This window comes from Bactrocera tryoni, chromosome 4 (genome assembly GCF_016617805.1).
Source record: "Bactrocera tryoni isolate S06 chromosome 4, CSIRO_BtryS06_freeze2, whole genome shotgun sequence".
Lineage (NCBI taxonomy): Eukaryota > Metazoa > Arthropoda > Insecta > Diptera > Tephritidae > Bactrocera > Bactrocera tryoni.
In genome coordinates this window covers 15174232-15198336 of record NC_052502.1, presented here as the reverse complement: position 1 = coordinate 15198336, position 24105 = coordinate 15174232, and the positions used below count along the sequence as shown (strand labels likewise).

At 35.2% G+C, this 24105-nt stretch overlaps 4 protein-coding genes across 6 annotated transcripts; 2 read left to right on the top strand and 2 right to left on the bottom strand.

Moving 5' to 3' along the window:
- The first annotated feature begins 1868 nt into the window (after positions 1 to 1868).
- Positions 1869 to 3404, top strand: LOC120774412 (p21-activated protein kinase-interacting protein 1-like). The gene is made up of 4 exons (XM_040104037.1): positions 1869 to 2143; positions 2203 to 2724; positions 2793 to 2869; positions 2932 to 3404. Exons 1-4 carry the CDS (start codon positions 1937 to 1939, stop codon positions 3368 to 3370), a joined length of 1245 nt encoding a protein of 414 aa, XP_039959971.1. The 5' UTR covers positions 1869 to 1936; the 3' UTR covers positions 3371 to 3404.
- A 2390-nt stretch (positions 3405 to 5794) lies between these two features.
- Positions 5795 to 16018, bottom strand: LOC120774158 (histone deacetylase 6). 3 transcript variants are annotated; one of them, XM_040103568.1, is made up of 12 exons: positions 15586 to 16015; positions 14258 to 14443; positions 14049 to 14179; positions 13026 to 13209; positions 12820 to 12956; positions 12597 to 12731; positions 11833 to 12533; positions 11261 to 11765; positions 11009 to 11204; positions 10308 to 10925; positions 10056 to 10143; positions 5795 to 6690 (listed from the first exon to the last, which is right to left on the bottom strand). In XM_040103568.1, the coding sequence occupies exons 1-12, from the start codon at positions 15586 to 15588 to the stop codon at positions 6323 to 6325; spliced, it is 3252 nt and encodes a 1083-aa protein (XP_039959502.1). In that variant the 5' UTR covers positions 15589 to 16015; the 3' UTR covers positions 5795 to 6322. The 3 variants fall into 3 exon arrangements, with proteins under 3 accessions (XP_039959502.1, XP_039959503.1, XP_039959504.1); XM_040103569.1 differs by having other exon boundaries at positions 6603 to 6690; positions 9989 to 10143; positions 15586 to 16018; XM_040103570.1 differs by lacking the exon at positions 10056 to 10143 and having other exon boundaries at positions 6605 to 6690; positions 10353 to 10925; positions 15586 to 16018.
- Positions 16019 to 16538: 520 nt separating this feature from the next.
- On the top strand, positions 16539 to 18969 carry LOC120775052 (solute carrier family 35 member E1 homolog). Its single transcript, XM_040105033.1, has 5 exons — positions 16539 to 17044; positions 17521 to 17729; positions 17788 to 17913; positions 17982 to 18221; positions 18289 to 18969. The coding sequence occupies exons 1-5, from the start codon at positions 16711 to 16713 to the stop codon at positions 18538 to 18540; spliced, it is 1161 nt and encodes a 386-aa protein (XP_039960967.1). The 5' UTR covers positions 16539 to 16710; the 3' UTR covers positions 18541 to 18969.
- A 79-nt stretch (positions 18970 to 19048) lies between these two features.
- LOC120775054 lies at positions 19049 to 20644 on the bottom strand. The gene is made up of 4 exons (XM_040105034.1): positions 20287 to 20644; positions 19983 to 20218; positions 19730 to 19927; positions 19049 to 19662 (listed from the first exon to the last, which is right to left on the bottom strand). Exons 1-4 carry the CDS (start codon positions 20557 to 20559, stop codon positions 19458 to 19460), a joined length of 912 nt encoding a protein of 303 aa, XP_039960968.1. The 5' UTR covers positions 20560 to 20644; the 3' UTR covers positions 19049 to 19457.
- Between the last annotated feature and the right edge of the window lie 3461 nt (positions 20645 to 24105).

Genomic DNA, 24105 nt, shown 5'->3' with positions numbered 1-24105 from the left:
GAATCTCCCCAAAGTGTCACGTCCAAAGAGCAGATTGAAGCGAACACCAAGGGCTAACTCTCTGTCCTACCAGATTTAAGTTTCCAGTCAGACCTTGTAGGTTTTGCTACTGCCAGTTTAGCACCTATCAAACTCATTGACTGGTGACATTTGTCGCTTGACGTTCAAAGGCCTTTTCATTAACAGAACTCTCATTTTAAGTCTATAATATCAGTTCAACCTAAGTATTATTGCACTATTTCTGATAAGACTAGGCTAAAATGTCGAGGCAAGCCAAATCCTCGGGAGTTCGGAAAAGCTATCCTTAATAGTCGCCAGTCCCACGCGGACAGTCAGTGGACCGCCTTAGCTTCTAGATCATGTAAAGACTCCTGTTTAGGACATGCTAGAGCAAAATGACATGTATTTACACTTAAATCTACCTCAACTATTTGCGAATTCGGTATCTACTCAAAGTTCAAAATTTATTTCAAAATATTTTTCGCGGGATACTAAATTAGATTTCTAACTGAGAAAATGGGAACTATTATTAGACTCATTGTACTCCCTGGCGGCAAGCAAATTAAGACTTATCTAGAAACTCGGTGAATTTGGTAAAATACTTAATTTTTTCCGCCAATGTCTCTTGAGTTGGAGCACTGAGAGCCGTGGGATATATCCCGTATCATCCGGCTGAAGGCTGAGCATTCGCAAAGGTAATGTTCCAGCGTCCGTAGCGCTCTGGCGCATGCTCTGCAATCTGCCTAAACCAATTATGTGAAAGCTCCCTTTTGCCTAAAAGTATCAGCTTTTTTAGTCTGTCCACCATCAACACTGATGATGAGCTGAATGGACTAGAGCAGCTTAGGGGAATTGTGCTCCCATCTGCCCAAAGCGGGACAACTTGTCCGACTTTTCGTTTTCTTCTAATTATATGTAAGTGGGTACCCAGGTGATATTAACCGAGTTACCTACCTACTGAGAGTGTAGTTATTGCTTGCTTGCATAACCTAAAACGGTGAGACCGAATATTCGTGTTATAGATGTGGATTGTTACTTGAAGGTTAATGGACTTGCTGGTTAGAGCAAAAGCCCGCTTGACATCTTCTAAAATCGCGGCCGACCAATATTAACATGGAGAAGGTCGATACTACGCGAATTAGCCAATGAAAGAATCACATGAGATGGCACATACCTCATGTGAGATGACGCAACTTTGTATAAGTTCTACGCTTCAGAAAAAATAGGATGACCATCTGGTTCGTTCGAGGTTTTCCAGGACATACTTAATAGACTCATTCCACAATAGACACCGAACTTCTCAAATCCTCATAACAGCATTTATGCTGTTCATATTATCTCTTTGTCGAATATTTTATTTTGTTTATAATTTTCGATTATATGTCATACCTGTCCAGGAATATTTATCATAAGAATACAACTTAAGACTCACTAGAAAGTTTCCCTTTTTTATTAATTAGAGTAGATCAATATCAAAAATTTGTTCAACTAGTTTCGACGTGGTCTCAACGTGGTTTTGATGAAACATGCCAAATTGTCCACAAAACGACTACCACGGAAGATAATGGGTCCTAGTTCTGCGATCTCCAGGTAGGTAGGTAGGTAGTCCACCAATTGAATCTGCGCGAGATAGCTGAGTTAGTAATCATCTCAAAAGACATCATGGATATCTCCTACATTTGATGAAATTAGATCATTCTAAAGGTTCTTAGTCGCTTTTGAAGATCAAATTGCTTAACTGGGAAAAATATCTGTATCAGAAATTCATTCAAATCAAGGCATTTACTATCAAATTTTATCGATAATCGATATATCTTTTAGAAATATCGAAATACTTGTGTCTGCTTCAGAATGTTTCGCTTCTCATTTTATTCCCCACGTGCTGAAAAATTGTCAACCGGTGTGTAGGAAACATTAAAACATAAACATACGGGCTATGGAAGTAATTATCGGAACTTATGAGGAATTCCTCCTCGGTTATAAACTCATAATAAATGAAAATGCAAGTTTTGTGCAATCCTTTGCGGATAAATCACATGCGGGTCCACTCAAATGCCTAGCAGTGCATGGAAATTTCGTGGCTACTGGCGCCACAGATGATCGTATCTTCTTTTATGACATGCGTTCGAGAAAACAAACAAATGTAAGTTTTAAGTGTAAGCAGTAGGGTCATTTATTGTTCATGTTTATTAAATCTCGCAGATTATTTTGTCGCATGAGGGTACCATCAACGCATTGGCTTTTACACCGGACAACTCACATTTGCTATCAGGCGGCGACGATGGACGTATGATTGCGACACGTCAAAACACCTGGGCCACAGAGGGTAATTGGAAGGCACACAAGGGTTTAGCAGTCAATCAAATTAGCTGTCATCCGAGTGGCAAGCTAGCACTGTCACTCGGTGCAGATCGTGTATTATGCACATGGAATCTGGTAAAGGGGCGTGTAGCGTACCGAACAAATTTAAAGAGTCGCAGTACGTTGGGCACGCAACCAGATTGTCTGACGTGGTCGCCAACTGGTGATTATTTCACATTATGTGGTTTTCGCGCTGCAGAAATTTGGTCTATCAAATCAGCAGATGCCTTGGTGAGTCGAAAAACAAAAGAAAAGCCTATATGTGTTTGCTGGGTGGCTGATGAATTGTGTCTGGTTGGCTTGGAGAGTGGTAAAATATTGTGGCTTGAAGTGACAGAAGAAGAAGGGGAAGAAGATGAAAAGGTAATGCATTAATAAATCAATATGTGAAGTTAGTTTTGTATTAACACATATTAAATTTATTTTGATAGGAACATTTTACGGAAGCGCACGACACAAGAGTTAAAGTTATGGCTTTGCATAAAGACACATTAATAACAATATCGAGGTTTGTGAACAAAAAGATTAAAAAACACTTAAGCAAAACTAATTTTTTTTAATATTTTTCAGTTCCGGCGAAATGAAAGCTTGGCAAGTGAATATAAGCAAAAAAAATTTGAAACTAATGTGCACAACCAACATCGGATGTCGTCCGACCTGCCTTAGCATTTTAGACCTAACACAATTCGGTGGCGCTTTTGTTTTAAAGAATAACGACACAAAAGAAGACAAACAACAAGTGAATATTGTAGCAAAGAAAACTGTGAAGCCGCCAGAACGTGGTGTTGTGACGATTGAATATGAGGAGGATGCACAAGACGAACCAGAGCAAGAAAGCAGTGACGATGACACAGATTCATCTGAACCGAGCAGCAGTCAAGTGCAAGAAAAATCAAGGAAACGAAAGGGAAATGTTGATAAAAAAGCACAATCACAAACAAAGAAAAATCAATCGAAACAAAAAGGACCACCATTGAGTAAAAAGCAGAAAAATAATAAAAATAAATAATATTTTTAAATAAAACAGTTGTTAGTAAAAATAACGGTGTTGTTATTTTATATTAGAACGAAAATAATTTTTGAAGAAAAAAAGTTGTTTATATGAGTTATTACGAAGCAGTATAAGCTGGAGTTAATACGATATAATTTCGATTGTTATTGGTTATTTGGCTAAAAATATGTTTTTTATTTTTAATCATTTAATGTCAATATACAAGTATTTACAGACATATAAATGGGTATATCGAATTCCAAGACTCTTATCTAATTTAAGCTTAAATGACTGGACTAAAAAGCAGTAAAAGAAACAACTTGGAAATTTATCATTGCAGTATGGTTTATAGCTGCCACACAAACTGTTCGCTCAAAATCAAATCCTTTCATTTAATTGACAAAATTTGGCCTAGCAATTAATTGCCATACAAGCGGCTATTTCTCCAACCTTACTCGCTTCTTCTCTGAAATGAGCCTGGCAATCTCCCCTACTGAATTCACAGCGACCACATTCACAAACTGTGAAGGAGTACAGACTGGATTTTGACATTACAGTCGATGAAGTTAAAATTCCGTCCGGCAAAAACCCTAGGTTTTTAAGTGTTACATTCGACAGCCTTTGCTTCTTAGACCACGAAGCTTCAGACGCGCCAAGATACTGCACTATCGACTATTACAGCATGCCTCTTGATGTCTCCGGTTGTACATTTGCACGGTGATCATCGCAGGCTTCAGGCCAAGGAACAAATTTAACTCCTCTCTAAGCGGAATCTGCTGGGATGATACCGTCCTTGTAGTCGTCTGCTTAAGGCGGACCTGCCTTCTAGGAAAACCAACAGATCTTTACTTGACTACGACGACAACATCGAATAATACACCAATCAGACTTCGGACGCAATTAACTTTTGACACGCACTGACCGCCATTCACACTGGAGTACACACTACCCATTATTGATGAAGTGCTCGAGGGGCTCGGCATGTGACTAAATATACATATGTCCAGCGTGCAATGAGTCCCCACATGACTCTAACCACCTCTCGGCATTTCCAGCATCAGCACTCATCTAACACCCCTCTCCTCCCTATGGTCCGACACCGTCGAAACAGCACGTTTCCTGGGCCTACCATTAGATGACTTCGATGACCACCAACCTGAATCTTAGCATCCAAGCGGCGATTAGATAACCACAACAACAACTCAGAGTTAAGAGAAAGATCCTTTTCTTTCAGGCTATACAAAAGGTCCAGCACCAGTGAAGAAAATATAGCCACTGTAGCTGAGACTGTACACGAAGACCGTGGAGAGTCGATTCGGCGCCATTCGCAGCAACTCGGACTTACGTATGGAACAACTTGGCGCATTTTACGTCGAGATCTTTTTTTGAAAGCGAACACAATACAGCTTGTGCAAGAACTGAAGCCGCTCGAACTTCCCAAGCGACATCGCTTCGCTCTAAAATTTTGAAAAGTTCCAAGAAGTTCCGACGTTTTCTATCTAAACCGGATGGAATCATCGGTCCATATTTCTTCAAAAATGATACCGGTGAGAAGTACGCATTAATGGCGACAGTTATCGGGCCGTGATAACCGATTATTTGATGCTTGAAATTGAAGCTCGTGCTCTCGGCGACATTTGATTCCAACAAGACTGGGCCATTTCCCACACATCGTATCAAACAATGGATTTATTGACAGAACACTTCAGTGATCAGATAATTTCACGTTTAGAGCCGGTCGATTGGCCACAAACATCCTTTGATATCACACCGTTAGGCTTTTTCCTGTGGGAATATGTAAAGTCTAAAGTTTATGCGAAAAATCCCGCTTCGATTCAGGCCTCAGAACAAAACATCACGCGTGTCATTCGTCAAACAGTCGAAATGCTCGAACGAGTCATCGAAAACTGAACTCAACGGATGGACCAACTGAGACGTAGCCGCGGGCAACGTTAGAAAGAGATAATCCTTAAAAAAATAAATGCCAAAGAATGTTCTTCCTAGTGATAATAAATATTCCACATTAAATTTGAAGTGTCTGTGTTTTTTCTCCAAAAGCATAGGGCACTTCGAAATGCATCACCCTTTAGCTTCGGTGTGAACAGTTTTTTTTTCTTTTGATCAAACTAAAAACATGTTTGCTTTGTCATTTTATTAAATATTTTCATTTTGTTAATTTTTTTTTGCAATAATTGCTTTCTTTTACCTTTTGTAAAAACAGTCATAATTTGAATTGCTTCTAAAGTTAAGCTACACATATTCATACATGTGTATGTATGTAACTTAATAATTTCCCTCGAACAAATCTGTATGTATAAATATATTAATTTATAGTTATGTTATTAAAATAAAAATTAAATATTACCATATAGTAGTATTGAGTTTTCTTACAATCTCTTAACAGCAGCTATAGCTTCGAAAATAAGTAATATATTCGTCTTGATTAACAATAAAATCGGCCAGCGAGCAAACTCGGTATTTTGCATTAAGTTGAAGAACAATAAATTTTCAACATAAAAATGCAAGGCGATTTCTTTTTACGACACATATGTATTTATGTGGACCAGACATGTGTATTTTATGTGGACCAGACACGCGGTATAAGTGATTTAATGTACTTTTGTAATTTTTTTTGTTTTTGCTTTCAAGTCTTTGGTTAGTCTGTGTGAGAAAATATTGTGCTTCTAATAGAAATATATAGACGTCGTCGCAAGTCAGCAATGTATGTAGTATACATATTGTAACTAGATTGGCATACATGTATGTATGTATGTATATAAGTATCGTATATAGTATATAGTACTAATAGATAAATCATCAACTCGATATAAAGTAATACAACAATTTAATATATAGGCGATAAATCAACGGCCAAAGGTACTGGGCGAAAAAATGGAAAACATGTCTAAGCGGTGGAAATGATGTACACAAATAATTTTGTACTGTCGTCAGCAGTAATAACAGATATTGTCAGTTGCTCGGTTCAAGTTGTATGCTAAACACATGCGCATCGTCGGCATTACAGTCATCGTTGTCGCTGTCATCGCCGTTTGCGTTTTGCCGGTCCGGGTATGACCACACCATGTCTTCACCGAATTTATGACGATGTAGTCGATTTTTGTATGCATGCAATTTACTGTTATCTATATACGCCTCACATGGATAACACCAAACGGACAAATCGCTGAAGCTAAGCGCCAAGGGATGTGATTGCTCTATGCTATGGAAGAGCATATGTTCCATGACGTAACGACCGCAGAGTACTTTGTAACAGCTCAGACATATCCAGTTTTCGGCGGTTGATGAGCACTGCTCGCAAGGTGCATTGCTGTCTATGGCTGCGTTATGCGAAGGAAAAATAAAATGAAATAAATTATTATTTATATTTTTTTTTACATTTTGTGAGCGAAAATTAAGTACAGCGAAATTCATAAAAGGAGATAAAGTTCAAAAAGCATAAAATATCGTGCCTGACAAAAGTGCAGTGTACTCAATATTTGCCAAAAGAAAAAAATATTTAAATAAGCAAAATAGCGAAATTTTTGTTCTGAATGTGAAAAACGACTTTATCGCAAATTGAGCGAACTTTTCAGAAAAATAGGAGAAAATGCCAAAAATTCGAAAATTCGAAATTTTTTTCGAAAATAAAAAAGCAAATTTTTCAGACAAATAGCACAAAATGCCAAAACCAAATAAATTTTCTTATAAAACAAATATTTTCATAAAATTAAATTTTGAAATTTCGATTCTTTTTTCCAAAAAAACAAAAAAAAAACAAATTTCCAGAAAAATAGCACAAAATGCTAAAAACCAAATAAATCGTCTTAATAAAAAAATATTTTCTTAAAATTTAATACCGCGATTTCGATTCTTTTTTTGAAAGCAAAAAAAAATTTCAGAAAATAGCACAAAATGCCAAAAACTTAAAAAATTATCTTAAGTTAAAAAATATATATTCCTAAAGTTTAATTTCGAAATTTCAATTCTTTTTTCGAAAATAAAAAACCAAACTTTTCAGAAAAATACGACAAAATGTCAAAAACCAAATATATTATCTTAACTTAAAAACAATTCTAAAATTTGATTTCGATTATTTTTTCGTAAATAAAAATTCAAACGATTAGAATTTTATTTAATGAATTTAATTAAAATAAATTATAAGTTTTTTGGAAACCGTATGAAAAGTTGTTTCGAAAATTTGTATTTTCTTTTTCAAAAAGTAATAAATTTAAAAGTTCGCTCAACTTCTGTTTTCGAAATTCCGATCATTTCTTATCGAAAATATATGTAGACTCTACAAATTATCATCTGATTTTATTAGATTCTTTATTGTGTTTGTATCAAATTTTTTTTTTTCGAAAATTAATAAGTTTAAAAGTACTCTAAATTTCTGTTTTCTCATAATTATTTTTGAAAATCCGATAGTTTTTTATTAAAAAAAAGGCTCTACAGATTATAATCTGATTTTTTTAGATTCTTAAAATTATCCTATTTGTATGAAATTTTTTTGCGAAAATCTAAATTTTTTTTCGAAAAGTAATAAATTTAAACGTTTTTTACCAAAAACCTACAGATTATCATATGATTTTTTAGATTTTAATAAATTTCATGAAAATAATAAAAACAAAAATTGGAAACCGTTGTTTTTCGATAATACGAATTTGAAAAAGGCTAGCAGAAGCAAAGTTAAGTTCGAATTCTTTTTTCGATAAATAATAAACTTAAACGTACTTTCGATTTTGTTTTATTAAAAACTATTACTATAATTTTATTTCGAAATTTCGATTTTTTCGAAAATGAGGATTTAACTTACTGTAATTTTATTTCGAAACTTCGATTTTTTCGAAAATAAGAATTTAACTTACTATAATTTTATTTCCAAACTTCGATTTCTTCGAAAATAAAGATGTAACTTATTATAATCCAATTCTTTAGTTCTTAATAAATTTTATGAAAACATTAACTTTAAATTTTTATTTTCGAAAATAAAATAAAGGTAAGAGTCAAAAAATTTGAAAATTTAAAATAAATTAATTTCAGTAATTGTATAATATTATAATTAAAAAAATGATTATTATATTAGAAAATATTTAAGTTATAATACTACGACGTGTTTTCGAAAATAAAGTTTGGGGTTTTAATGGATTTCAGGAAAATATTAAATTCAATTTTTTATTAGGAAAACCGTTATTTTCGATAATAGGACTTTAAATACGCTGATAGAGGCAAAGTAATTAATTGGAAAAATTATTATTGTATTAAAAAAAATAATTTGATTATTTTAAGTTTTAATAAATTTCATGAAACCTTTAACGGAATTTTTTTTTGTAAAACAGGCTTTTGGTTTAAAAATAAAATAAATGTAATTAAAAAAAATTTAAAATGATTATATTGAAAAATTTTATGATTATCTATCATATTTGTTTGAAAATTTATTAAAAAAAAGCAATAAGTTCGATTTTTCGAAAAAAAGTAATTAATTGGAAAAATTATGGCATGAAAATTTTTTCAAGCATTAAGTTTGGGTTTTGAATTTTTTTTTTCGAAACATAATTCTAGTATTAGCAAAATTTAGTTAAAGTACAAAAATATATTATAAACCTAAGAGATAAGATAAGACATATGACTTTAAAAATTTATAAAACGCTGACAGAGGGAAAGTAATTAATTAGAAAAATGTTTATTATATTAGAACTATTGTGGGTTTTATACTTTTATTTTTTTTTATATTTTTCAAAAAATGCGCGAATTTCAATTTTCTTTTTTCGAAAAGTTTTAAAATTATTACTGTTTGAAAAAAGAAAATTGAATTCGAATTAGAAAAAAAAGAGTTCGAATAAAATTGAAATTTTGAAAAGTTCGAAATTCAATTTACTTTTTTCGAAAAATTTTAAAATTAGTTCGAGTTTCAATTTTCTTTTTTCTAAAAGTTTTAAAATTATTACTTTTCGAAAAAAGAAAATTTAATTTAATTTTATTTTAATTTTAATTAGCAAAAATTAAATAAAAGCAATAAAAAACATAAATATATTATAATACTGAAAAAGCGTTGAAATATGATTACAATGTACTAAATATTTTTTTCATATAATTATTTATGGCATTAAATACATACATATATGTACATGCAGCAATGCAATAAGATCTAAGAAATTATAGATTTAAAAAAAATGTGTAACGAATAACATATCTCCCTCTCTCTCTTTACAAATGGCTAAGCCACCAAAAACATTGAGGTGTATACATACATATGTATGTATGTATGTATGTAGAAACCGTTATTTTTTAAAACATGCAAATTATAATTTAAAATATTTATAGCAATTCGCAACATGCATGGCGACAGAGATGTATATGATAAATACATATGTATGTATGCTTATATGTAGGTATGTATAATAATATATAGAAGGATATACTATATATGAAAATGAGGCAATAAAAAGTTTTCCAAACATATTTTATACAAACAAAAACAATATTTGATGGCACCCGCGCACGCACACACACACACGCACAAACGAAAAGCGAAAGAAGGAGAAGCGACAATTTGAAACATGTATAAACAGCAGAAAACGAAAATAAAGCAACAATAACAAGAATGAAGAATTAAAAGTGTAACAATTGGAAACAAACCTACAAAGTCTAGAACACGACATTGAATTAATGTGTTTTCAAACAAAACAAAAGACACGCTGCTTACTTTTCGGCGCCTCCTCAGGACGCAACTGTTTTAAATGAGGACATGTCTTTAATGGAACAACGGCGAACATTTCGTTATTTTGCAAAGCCTGACGATGCATTTGATTTTCGCATTTTTTTCAATTCGCATTTTTTTTTTTTGTTCAAATAGTTAATGTTTGTTTTTGTTTGTGTGCAGTCATGAAAAGTAAGAACAAAAACATAGAGGTTAGTTAATGGTCTCGCACACAAAATTGCGTAAATGTTAAATTACCTCTAGGTTTTCGGTGAGAAATTCGGTTAGGGTTTTAACTTTTACCTTCGGCTTACTGCCGCTCGGTTCCAACGCCACCTCCGTGTCAGCGACATTTTCACAGCCAACGACGCCTTTCGCCTCATCCGTTGTGATATCTAAATTTTTCAAAGTAGCAGAAAGAAAATCCTCATTGTTATTTTCGCCAGCGAATTGTGGCAGCCGCTTGTTGAAGACCAAACTCTTCCAATAGCGTTGCTGCACATTCAAACAATTCTGTATCGTCTCAATGCAACTTGTGTATGCAGCGCTCAGACCACGTGCCGCATTGCCGTTAAGCTGTATGGCTGGTATTGGATCGCCCAGCAGTGATTTTGTGCACATGGTCATCGCATAGGAAATGGAGTGCACATTGTAGCCGCCTTCCAAACACAAAATCAGGCGTCCACCAGCGAGTGCTGAGAGCCAATGTGTGAACAGACCATAAGCTTCGGGTGTTACTTTACAGCCGCCAAGTGGATCGCCGATGGCGGCATCAAAACCAGCCGAGACGAGTACTAATTCCGGATCGAATTCATAAGCTATGGGCATAACGAGCTGTTGGAAGGCCATTACATACTCCATATCGCCCATGCCTTTCTGTGTGGTTAATTGAGGTTAAGTTTTCAAGAAATTTTAAATATAAATATTTGCGTGTTAATTAACAACAATGTCTGGCTCACCTTATTCCACGGTATATTGACATTGAAACCCACACCGGCACCTTTGCCCACCACATCGTGGTCGGCATCTTTACTCTTCGGGAAGAAAGTGCCATTATCATAGCGATGTATGCTTATGTAGAGCACATTCGGATTCGATTCGAAGATGTGCTGAGTGCCGTTGCCATGATGCACATCCCAGTCAATAATTAGAACGCTAAAATTGAAAATTCAATAAAAAAAGTTGCCACATAAACATATTACGAAAATTACCGCTTAAGTCCGTGATCGCGTATGGCATACTGCGCCGCGATGGCCACATTATTGAATATACAAAAGCCATGTGGTATGTCAGGCTCTGCATGGTGACCGGGTGGACGCACAATGCACACACCGCTGCGCGCCTCGCCACTCAGCACTTTGTCGACCACCTGCAGCACAGAGCCGGCGGCCAGCGTGGCGCAATCGAAAGTCTTCGGATGAAAGTAGACCGAATTATATTTCTCACCCATGCCCTGCAGCTCATCCTTATCGCTAATGCGTCGTATGAAGTTGACGTGCGCGCGTGTGTGCGCCAAACAAATCTCATCCGTGGTGGCGATGCGTATCGGCAGCTGCTTCATGCGTTCGGTGAGCTTGTAGTCGACGTGCATTTCGTAGATGCGTCTTATGCGCTCCGGCTGCTCGGGATGACCCTCTTCAAAGGTATTGCTGTGCTGCAGCATCAGTTCATCGTAAACATAGCAAACGCGCACTTTTGGTGCCAACAATTTGGTTTCTAAGCAAAGATATATTGGATATATATTTCACACTAATTAAAAATTAATTAAAAGTAGAGTAATTACCCTGCTTAAGAAATTGCAAGCGCTTCGTGTTCTGCGCCACCACTTCGGGTAACGTGACCGGTGCCGTGTCTCTGGTGGGGAAGCGTTCGGGCAGTGGTTGGCCGCCAATGAACAGGCGACTGACTTTGTGCAATTTCGGTTGTGGATTCACGTTATTCAGCTCCTCCATCGTATACATCGGCTGGACTTGTAGGCAACGCCAATATTGGCGATGTGCATAAATGCAATTGAATATTGTATCTTGTAGTACGTCACTTGGTGGCTCGATTTTCTCCACCAGTGTGGGGCAAGTGCCGCCCAACAGCGTGCGCAATGTGAGTGCTGCACCCTCGGAGAGGGAGTCAAGGCAGTAGCCGCCTTCCAGTACGACGGCAATGCGTGATTGTGCCAATTTCATGAGTGAACTTAGTAAATGTGGATAGAAGGCGGGTGTGACCTCCATTTCACCCTCCGGACAACCTAAAGCTGCATCATAACCGGCCGATATGATTATCAATTCTGGTTGGTACTCAACGGCCACGGGTATAACTAACTGTTGGAATATGGCCAGATAATCGCCATTACCCATTTTGGTTTTATTTAACGGTACATTGAAATTATAACCCAAACCATTGCCACAGCCGATGGCATCAAAATCGGATTCCTGCAGATTTGGCCAGAATGTGCCGTGCTCAAAACGATGTATGGAGAAATAAAGCACCCTACAATATAAGTAAATAAAATATTATAAAGAATTTAAAAATACAAAAATTGTAGGCACCCACCTTGGATCGTTGTAGAAGAAACGCTGTGTGCCTTGTCCGTGGTGTATGTCCCAATCGACGATCATTATTTTGCTTAACTTCAAAATGTCCAAAGCGTATTGTGCTGCAATGGCCACATTGTTGAAGAAACAGTAACTGAGGAATACACACATACACATACATTCACAAGCGTTGCATACAAACGAAACTACAAATACAAAAGTGTAAGACAATTGTAAAGTACCCATTGAATTCCGCCTTCATCGCATGATGACCCGGTGGCCGTATGATCGCCATGCCATTCTGTACATTGCCGGCAGTTATGTTCTCAATTAAGTCAATGGTCGAGCCGGTGGCCAGTAGCGACAATTCAAATGTGGACTACAGTAAGATTGAGGCAAATTTATTTATGCAATGCAGAAAAAACAATTAGCTTGCAATAATACCAACCGGATGTAGGTAAATTGAATCGAATTTTGAGCTTAGATCTTCCATTCCCTCTTCATCTTGCACACCAGATGTTTGTTGTAGTAGCTCATAATGCTCGGCGCTGTGCAGCAAGAGCACTTCATCCTTTGTCGCACGACGTGATGGTATACGTTGACATTGTTCAATGAGTTGCAGTTCTTTACATCTGGATTTTGTGGCATTAAAAATAGAAAAATATATAATTAGTGTTAAAACAAGAAAATATATTTAACTTCGACTACACTGAAGCTATAATGCCCCTCACAGTTGGATTTCTTTTAGCTTAATAGGGTATAAAAAGATATTAAACTTAAGTTTGAGCTTTCAGTTTATATGGTAGCGTGATCCGACTTGAGCAATTTCTTTGCAGATTGCACCTTTATCTTAGACAATAATCTATGCCAAATTTCGTGAAAATAACTCGTCAAATAAAAAAGTTTTCTATACTAGAATTTGATTTTTATCGATCAGTTTATATGACAGTTATATGGTACGATAGTCCGATATCGTCAATTCCGATAAATAAGGTTTCAGATCAAAATCTCAAAAACTAGTTCGCATAGATATACAGGCAGGCATACGAATAAGGCCCGACTGTGGTGAAAACAGATAATTTATAGGTTATAGTCACGTTATGTTAGTTATTATGATATATTGTTGTTGTATAGTAAGTTTATTGCTTACTTTATAGATCATAATAACGTTATGTTAGTTGTAATGATTTATTGCTGTTATTTTTTATTATTGTATTGCCTATTTTGTATTCTAACAATCTATCTGTGTTACCAAAGTTGTTTTTAATTTAAAATATGTATAAATTTATCTGCGCAATTAAAAGCAATTGCAATAAAAAAATATGAAGATAAGATTTGAGACGAGATTACACGCACCACTGCAACTAAATGCATATAATACGACGTTACAAATACATGCTCTGCAATCTCCATTAATAATTAAAAGCGTAAACAAACAATATAATATATGAGCATTTTCAAATGCACTCACCTCTCCAGCACACGAGTAAAGCGTTCCGGTCTCTCTGGATGATTTTCGTCCCAGAGGCAACGATGCTGCGACATCGATTCATCATAAACAATACCAGTAGGCTTTTGTATTATTGTTTTTGCATTGACCGCCTGAAAAAAAAAACCAAAAAAATTTCGATAAATCGTGGCATGTCAGCTCATGTGTTCTTAAAGCAAATAGATGCTTACATTTTGGAAGATATCCTTTACAACTTGATCTTGTTGAGTTTGTTCCTGCATTTTGAGTAATTTCGCCTTGCGTTTAGCTTCTAGTAGCGCTGCGCTCGGCTTGCTGGCTGCTACTGCTGATTTGACCATTGCGCGAGTTTGTATTTTAGCTTTTTGCGCACCACGACGTGTAACAATTGGAGAGCTCTACAGTTGGTTGTACGTATGTGTATAAGAGAGATGAGTAAAGCGTAAAAAAGCTCACTAATTAGTATAACTAATATGTATGTATGTTTAAACTTTTTATAAAATATGTAAATTAACACAGTTATCACATAATTAGGACAAAATTGATAAATTCGAATTTTGTTAAATTTATAGAATCTTAAAGATAAGCGTGTGGTCTCGAGGCGGTGATCTAACAGACTGCGCCCTGCAAGCAAAATCAATGCAATATTAATGAAATTGATTTCCGGTTTCTTAAGTACACCAAATAAGCGCAAGTGTTGATGATGTGGGTGTCAACAATATTGATACCACATATGTATGTACGTTTGTTGTGACATACTTTTATACCCAATAGTCAAAATTTATAATTTGTTGCAGCTGTTGAAGTCACCACAATTAAATTTGTAAAATTATTGATGAGCATGAAATTGTTATTAATTAGATATAATATTTAGATAACAAATCAACTTATATTATTGGTAAATCACAAAGCTTTGAGGTGCTGAATCCTTCCGCAAAAACTTTAATTTTTATTATTATGTTTAGCATATTTTTAAAAATATAAGTTTTAAGACTTGTAATTGTTTAAATATTGATAATTAGAAGCAATGGTAAAGAGAATTGCCCAATATTTCAACATGTATTCCCTGATGTTTTTAAACTACTTCAAGCAGATTTGTTTACAAACTTATATGGTATTACATATCTTAAGAAGGTATGTAATAACTTTGATATGCAAGAGTGATCTTGCTTCTGATTTGCGTACAAATATATATAGTCATTGTTACAGTTTATGACCATCGAATACAATTGCTAAAGCTAAGGAAACCGGTTCGTAATAAAGAATAAAAACATGTACAGTGGTTCAATGCACTAGCAAATTATGGCAGTAATCTATGAATCCCATACCAGCAATATTTTTTTACCGGCTTGAGAAGAAAAGGAGCTCTTTAAGAGATATAAAAAAGGCGCTGCCCTTTTCACTATTACCCAAGTTTATAACCATTTATGGTATTTCTACGATACGTCAGCCTATTGTTATATGTAGGGCTAAATTATTTTTAGCTTACAATTTTGGTAAAATTAAAATAAAAGGTCTTCCAATTTAAGGGCATACTTACCATTTTCGCTTAATAAAAAATAACAAGTCTTAAGATTCTTTTGTCGCTGTTGTTATATCAACATCAAATCCGTTGGCTTTTGGAGTATACAAAACGTACGTTGAACAAGATGTAAAGAAATTCTAACAATACATTTTTTATCCTCCAGTATTTATAAGATAGAACACAATTTTAGTTCCATATAAAGAACGCGTCAAGTATAAACAAGAAGTATTGCGTAGCCTCTTATTATTTCAAATAAACCAATATTTTACATGCACTATCGAATTTTCCTTTATTAAATGTATGCGAAATGTTTTTCTTTAGTTTCTTTAGAGCAACGCGCCTAATCACAAAAATTCCGACACACAGACGCAAAAATGGACACACGTTTTATTACTGCTTCTTCTTCTCATTCACCGTAGTCTTGTTTGTTTACATCAACACTGGTCCTGTCAGCTGTAGTTTTGCAATAATTTCAATTTTTGATTTTCAATGTTTTAAATTTAATATATATTTCACGTGTTTATGATAACTTTTTTTTAATTTTATAAGTCCGCAAAAACTTGGAAGCTATTTGGAAATCAACGTGTAGTTAGCAAATTGTGTTTGACAATCAATGTGACAAATACTCTAAAATAATTGCCAGATTAAATTTCTATCGAAAAACTTAATATAATTGAGGGATTATACTTGACAGAAGTCAATGGTTTCTTGTGGAAAAGTGTGTATATCTCACTGTTACAAATTTCCGTAAAATAAGTTGAAAATGCTGTGAAACATTCCATTATGCAAATTTCATGTTAGACCAGGGAGTTCCGGAAGCAACTTAAATTGACAGGATATGCAACAGTTCATGTTAAAATATTGCATATACCGCTATTTAATTTTATACACGGAAATAGCGCCAACAACAAGGCCTGGTAACCCTATGTCAGATATTTTGCAATGTCTCTCTTCTCTTTTTTTTCAACGTAATAAGTAAAACAATCTGCCAAAAAGTCGGTTTGTTGTAGTTCCCGTACGTATTTTCCCTTAATTTAAAGGGATGTGGTAAAAATTGTAGAAATTTTTATTAAAATAAACAGCTGTAGAAGGCTGCACTTGATACGACGTGTGAGTGATTACGTAGCTTAGTGGACAAAGATGCGGAACCGATTACAAACTGAGTCCACCAGACATGTCCTGGCTGTTTTAACGCTATGCGTACTGTGGTATGTGATCTCCTCAAGCAACAACGTCATCGGAAAAATGGTGTTAAACGAGTTCCCATTTCCTATGACGGTGACAATGGTGCAACTGTGTAGTATAGCCTTGTATAGTGGACCTTTCTTCAATCTATGGCGTATACGAAAGTATCAAAATATTTCTAGAGGATATTATTGGCGTTTGATTATTCCACTAGCATTGGGAAAGTTTCTTGCATCGGTCACATCACACATTTCTCTATGGAAAGTGCCAGTTTCCTATGCTCACACGGGTAAGTAAATAAATGGAAATAGCGCATGCAGCATCTAAGCATGCAAAAATGTGTTGCAAGATATCATTTATTGACACGTTTACCTATTATCTTTGACGTGGTAAGCGTGTACAAAAAAGTATAAGTTGTTGTTTTTTTATCTTAATGTTTACTAAAAATATATGTACATAGTTCGCATGTTAAGTGATTTTAAATGATAAATTTTAAATGTGAAGTACCTACCTAAAGAAATTTTAATTTTGTAAATGTATCTGGCAAGTATTTTTTTTTTGCTAAAACTCAAACTTGGCGCCAGTTTATACTCTGCATTCGAAAAAAAAATTGTTATAATTAAAATACGAATTTATTTCCAAAAAGTGTTTACTTCTCTAAAAAGTCATGACAGTTGTATAACTTGTCCAAATTTATTTTACATACACATAATAAAATTATTATTAAGCGCCACATGTTATTGTATTAAAATATATTTTTTGCAGTCAAAGCGACAATGCCGCTGTTTACTGTAATCTTGACACGTTTGCTGTTTCGTGAAAAGCAACCTACTCTCGTTTACCTCAGCTTGGTGCCAATTATAACAGGTGTTGCAATAGCTACCTTAACCGAGATTTCATTCGACATGGTTGGTTTAATAAGTGCGCTCATATCGACGATGGGTTTTTCATTACAGAACATTTTCTCTAAAAAGGTATTTATTTTAAAATTTTGGTTAAAATTGAATATATGTATACTCACACATCTTACAGGTACTTAAGGATACCGGAATGCATCATCTGCGTCTTCTACAGTTGTTGGGCAAATTGGCGTTGATTATGTTCTTACCAATTTGGGTATTTGTGGACAGCTTTAAAGTCATACAACATCCTGCTATTGTGAGTAATTTATAAAATATCATTTGTTTACAAAATTTACAAAAAAGTATGCAATTTTTGAATTTTAGACCAGCTTCGATTATCGCGTGATTGCTTTGCTATTCACTGATGGTGTTTTGAATTGGTTACAAAATGTTATAGCCTTTAATGTGCTTTCACTAGTTTCGCCATTGACTTATGCGGTTGCGAGCGCGTCAAAGCGCATTTTCGTGATAGCTGTGTCGCTATTCATTTTAGGGAATCCCGTAACGTGGTTAAACTGCGTGGGCATGACTTTGGCAATATGCGGCGTATTATGTTATAATCGGGTAATTGCTTCATTAAAATGTTTATTTGCATTTTTGCACACTTTATTTTACATTAAATTACTTGCAGGCCAAACAAATAACACGGAAGTCTGAGACGGTATTACCTCTAACCCAAAATCATCGTATTAAATACGAACCACTCAACAGAAATTTTGACCCTTATTATCAGGGTGCAACGACAAGTAACCTAAATGGTTTCGCTAACAAACGTGGTGAAAAACCGTTCACAAATACTAATACGGTACCAACAAATAGTTTACTAACGAATGGCAATATATTTCCAAATGGTAGTACGGCGACACGTTTACTTTTTGTTTAATTTATGAAGATATATATTTGTTTAGTAGATATAAGTGATAATACCGTTAGGTGAAGCGTAGTTAGTTAGATAATATTTTTTGTTGACGCATATTATAAAAGAGAAGAATACAAACCAAATTGTTCAGCTGTGTAAATATAGTATTTTTTTACAACTTACTCCAGGAAAGTAAAGTCGAGACACAGAAGTAAAGACATGGTATGCGTATGTAATAGTAATGCAATAATAACTAATTATATGTATGTAAATAATAACTTTTCCCAGCGAGATTTGTAGCATGTAAATAAATAAAAAACATATGTCTGTAAAACAGGGTTAATTTGTATGAATTTATACTAACATTATTTTTCGTTAGCAAATTGTATGTGAAAACAAAATCAAGCAATAAAACTAAGTGACGCAATTATGAGGTAAAAAATGTATACAAAATCATGAGTTTTATTTATTTCATTTTTTATTTATTCTCATTTTTTCAGATACTCTATTAGAAGATGTATAATATTTCTCTATTTCTTTGGTATGCATTGTGATTTACAATAATACTTTCTTAGTATTCTATAGAATTTTGCAATATTACAAAAGTACAAGTTGCAGTGATTAAATAATACAAATATTATGCAACAAACTGCAAAAATGCTATTCCAAAAAATGTAAGGTTAAATACGAAATTTTCGAAAAAGTTTGTTGTTCAAAATACATATTATTAAATACAATTTGCAAAAACGCCTATCATAACATTAAATAACAATAATTTTAATTTGTATTAATCAGTGTAAAATTTAACATGGAAGTTAAAAAATGCTTCGTTATATAATCAATTTTTTTAATATTAATTAATGGCCAAAAAAATTAATTTTTTTCTATTATGCTGCATACACATACTTTTATCTCATCTCCTTCTTCACAATTTTGATTATCTAAGCTTTGTTCAATTGTATCCACTCTGCCTTAGCCACTGCCTCAAAACCGAGTTTCTCCAACAGCGCTTTAGATTTGAAATTTTCACTCACAATCCAAGCTGATAAATCCACTTTCTCCACAGTCGTCACTTGTTTGCATAAATATGCTGCCAAGAAGGCGCCAAAACCCTTTCTTTGTTCCGTTGGCAGAACTTGTAGTATGCTGAATAATAAAAAATAATTATTATTAATGAATACATATGTATATAAACATATAAAAGCAAGCTCACCCTAGACCAGAAAAATCATTTTGAAAAGCCCATGCGACCAATTCACCGTCACTATCTCTATAAATGCCCGCTGTCTGATTTAAGGCGATTAGACCGCTCACATACGCCAATGAGCCTTCCTTCTTATTGGGCCACACCTCATGCACGAGCGACGCATTATTGGCGTTCAGGTTTTTAACAGTGTAACCGTCTTTTAAGCTTATGCGACAGAAAATTTTATAAGCATATTTTATGTAAAAAGAATTTTACCCACCTCTCTAAAGCAGAAATGGCGGCCTTTTCATGCTCCAATATTAAAAATATACATAATCGTGCGCGTTGCACACTAGCGCCGTTACTTAAGGCTATCTTTTTCACCTCGTCACAGAATTCAAGGTCAACATTTGTTAATAACGGCCCCTCACGCCACTTGATCAATTTAGTTTCACGCAAGCATTTCAATATTTCCGTCTGGCTTGGCTCCCACGAATGAAATGAGACACTTTGCATCTGCGAAAAAGTTGCTAATTTACTATAAATTTACTAAAAAATATTTGAATACATATGCTCATACTCACAATATCATAGTGCAGACTCACATAAGTGCCATATTTCCTAAAATCACCATTTCGGTGGGTATAAAAGTCTTTCCGGAAAGACAGCCATTCGTCTGCCTCACCAGTTTTCACCTTACAATTCAAATTCTTCAGTTGCTCATTCCATTTATTTTGATTGTACATCAACAGGTAGTGGAAGTTTTGCTCGCCATATTTTTCACGATATAATTGCAGTAATTCCTTGAATTCGTCCTCGGCAAGTGGGCGTAAGATATCGTCGTTGTGGCTGTCCATGCTGGCAATAGTATGTAGTAATTTCCCTCAATTGCGCTGATATCTTTATAACTTTTCATCTTGATATTGATAGGCTACTTACTAGCCACTTGATTGCGAATTAATTTAGAACAGAGTTGCCATAGCACAGATACGCATTGTTTTCTTTTTGTTGTTTTTTTTGCTAAAAAACAAAAAAATATATATAAAATTAAGCACAAACTTGTGTTCTTCCGCGTTCATTGAACTTTAATAAACTCCGAAATCCAATTAAATGAATGCAAAACAAAACATTCAAAAACAACAACATATATACCCAGCATACAAACGTATTAAGATAAATTATGTTTATATATAAATACGAATATAAATATTTGTTTTTGATTGCCTATGCGCGGGCTTACACATATGTTTTTGAACATATCAAACCAGTTGTATGCGGATATGAACTGTAGTCTACAAAAACAAATTATTCGACCTACACCTAATTTACAACTACATATGTATGTGTATCAGATAAGAATTACTTCAAATTCACTGAACTTATACGGTAGCATATAGCTCACATTATACACACTGATATGGGAAATTTTGTGAGTATTTCATATAGATTTCCAAACGGCGATTCTAAGCACAAATTCGCTTTTTAGGTTAAGTGTATCCTTAAGGGGATCTTAATTGAACAGCTTACAACGCCGGTTCGTTGTAACGGATTTTTCAATAAGAGCACTACAATCAATGAAATCTTTATTCCTGTGAAAGTATATTCGATGCCATTATGTATGGAACTCGATTTCTTTTGCATGGCCACCACGGGTAAGCTTGCAGAAGTGCAAATACTGAACCCAATTTTCGACGGTTTTCCAGCAAAAATCGGCCGATACTGCTGCAATTTCACGTCCGATACTCCTACAAAGTTCATCACTCGTTGCTGGCTTATTGGCATAGACCATAGACTTGACGTAGCCCCATAGAAAGTAGTCTAACGGCGCCAAATCGCACGACCGAGGCGGCCAATTGACAGGGCCATTTCGTGCGATAACACGTTCACCAAAATTGCTTTATAAATCGATTGTAACATTCGCTGTGTGGCCAAATCCATTTCATCCAATTCGGTAAAAAAAAAAAATCCGGTTATCATTGAACGGTAGCAATTCCCATTCACAGTAACGTGCCGGTCTTGATCATCACAGAAGAAGTACGGTAAAATGACGCCGCCGGCCCATAAACCGCACCAAACCAATTTTTTTCTGGAGATACAATGGTGACTTATGGAGAACGTGTGGACTGCTGCCTGACCAACAACTTATATTTTGCTTATTGACGAAACCATTCACCCAGCAATGAGTCGTATTGCTGAAGATGATTTTTCGATAAAACGACACAGCGATGCCCAACGCTTGAGAACAACGTGTGAGCGACTGATTTGGGTCTAATTGATGCGTTAGCGGCAACAATATTCTCGACACTTTTCCACAAGACGCTCAATTGTTGATCTGATAGGAGGATTATAAGTTGCGGTCACTGACTCCGTTGCTGTACTTTTGTAGTGTCCCTATTGAAAAACCCGTTAGTACCGAAAATTTCTATACAATGAATCATATGACTCTTACAAATCTACAATGAAGTTTGAACCCATCAAAAATTTGTTGAGACGACTATGTCTTCTGGTTCTTCGAAGGTAAGTCTATCGAGATGTTTCAACCGTAGTCTTGGAAAGGAGAAGAAAGTGACTGATTGTTTCCATCTCACCCTTATCCATACAACTTTGACAATTAGTGTCCGATAAAACAACGATATACATATGTATATCCCTTCGTTATATTTCCTTAGGTAAATACTGCCTTTACGTTAGAGTGCTTAAGAAGTGTAGAATAAGTCAAGGGAATTCATTGGAGCAAATTTGTTTAGACAGTCACACTTAATCCAAGCCGTTTCTACGATGGTGGGTTCTACGTAAACGAAACGGAACCCGACTTTTATCAAGCCAAAATTGGTAACTCGGCAGCATTCTTGAAAATAATTTAAAGTATGAGTCCTGTCGCTACAACAACGACCTTTATTGATTTTAATGGATTTACTTAGGTCCTGTTGTCGTGTTCAAATAATCTACATGAAATACTAAACAGGAAATACCAACTCTATAACAATAAATTTATAAAATATCTCTAAGTTCTTCCTAACGACATTATCCCATTCATCATGATTCATGACTTCCAAAGTTAAATGTTGTATGTCTGTATTCGCAAGGCGGACAAAGCTTCAAGATCGTTTCCTATCGAACAGTTAGAAGAGATACTTCCCAAGCTTACACTCCCAGCGGATGAAGGAATTAACTGGTGCAATACTACAGGCTCTTCTCCCAAGGGACAGCATTACCAAAAGGTTTAACTTCACCAAGAAGTTCAAGGTCACCCTTAGCAGAAAGGCTGAACCGAATGATTCCACTCCCGAGCTACTGGGATACTAAAATCGAGTGGTACAACGACGGCTCGAAAACGTCAGAAGGAATTGGTGCAGGAGTCTCACGCACCAAACTCTCCTTACTTGTTACATACTCAACAGGAGTCTAACCATACTTAGCCACAGTCAAGGTGCACTTAAAGAAAGTTCTGCCTCAAATCGCTACTGGTGCAGGAGTGTAAAGAACGGTCGAATAGTCCAGCGGAACGGAACAAAGTGCACCTCATCAGGGTGCCAAGTCACAAAAGTGTAGCTGGGAATGAACCGGCTAATGAGCAAGCTCGCTTCGCAGCATCCACTAACATGGTAGGAGCTGAACCCTTCAAGGTGGTGGTTCCTCATACCATAAAAGAGCTGCTTCGCAACTAAGAAGGAGGGAGGTATTGGCAACAACTTCAAGGCATGCGCCATGCCAATTTGCTAATGGGTGGTGTAAACTTCAACATTTTTTAATATGTAATCAACCTCTCAAGTGACCGACTCAGGCTGCTTGCTGCATTCCATACTGAGAGTCTAAAACTCCAGAACACCTGAAAATTGATTGCATAGCATTCTGCAGATGCAGGATAAAGGCCCTTGGGTCCAAATATCCATATAGGGGTCACATCGCCTCACTAGAACCTAGCAATATGTTAGAATTTATCAATATGCTAGGACTAGATGGGTCGTTGTGACTTGGGAGAGGGCACAATAAAACTAAGGTCCAGTGCAATCCTCATATATTTATCTTATCTTATTTTACACATAATTGTATTAGCCCACTGTTTACTGAGCTTCGAAGGGCATCTTCCAATTTGAAAATTGATTTGAAGAGCGCCCTTACCCTTAACTGGTTCCAAAACAGTACTCTCTACACAGACTATACATATATATGACTTGTTGAAAGAATTTTGAGATAAAGCAATATTCCGATCAAATATCTAACCTTCTCTTTTGTCAAGATGTTGATTTTAACCAAAATGTTACAAAATGGAGCCGAAGTACTCCTGAGGCACAAGAAACTGCCTTACTCAACAATATTGTAAGGTTATGTAAGGGTTAAAACTTATTATTTTTTTGTTGTCAAGGGAACGTGAACTCACTCATATTCGCTTTTTTTGAAGT

Coding starts and splice junctions, on each gene's coding strand:
- LOC120774412 (XM_040104037.1), top strand. CDS start 1,937: ATGGAAGTAATTATCGGAACTTATGAGGAATTCCTCCTCGGTTATAAA. Junction 2,725..2,792: donor AAGGGGAAGAAGATGAAAAG/GTAATGCATTAA, acceptor TTATTTTGATAG/GAACATTTTACGGAAGCGCA. Junction 2,870..2,931: donor ACATTAATAACAATATCGAG/GTTTGTGAACAA, acceptor AATATTTTTCAG/TTCCGGCGAAATGAAAGCTT.
- LOC120774158 (XM_040103568.1), bottom strand. Junction 14,180..14,257: donor TAAAGGATATCTTCCAAAAT/GTAAGCATCTAT, acceptor TTTTTTTTTCAG/GCGGTCAATGCAAAAACAAT. Junction 12,957..13,025: donor ATTCAATTTACCTACATCCG/GTTGGTATTATT, acceptor ATCTTACTGTAG/TCCACATTTGAATTGTCGCT.
- LOC120775052 (XM_040105033.1), top strand. CDS start 16,711: ATGCGGAACCGATTACAAACTGAGTCCACCAGACATGTCCTGGCTGTT. Junction 17,045..17,520: donor AGTTTCCTATGCTCACACGG/GTAAGTAAATAA, acceptor TATTTTTTGCAG/TCAAAGCGACAATGCCGCTG. Junction 17,914..17,981: donor TCATACAACATCCTGCTATT/GTGAGTAATTTA, acceptor TTTGAATTTTAG/ACCAGCTTCGATTATCGCGT.
- LOC120775054 (XM_040105034.1), bottom strand. CDS start 20,559: ATGGACAGCCACAACGACGATATCTTACGCCCACTTGCCGAGGACGAA. Junction 19,928..19,982: donor GCCATTTCTGCTTTAGAGAG/GTGGGTAAAATT, acceptor CTGTCGCATAAG/CTTAAAAGACGGTTACACTG. Junction 19,663..19,729: donor AATGATTTTTCTGGTCTAGG/GTGAGCTTGCTT, acceptor TTTATTATTCAG/CATACTACAAGTTCTGCCAA.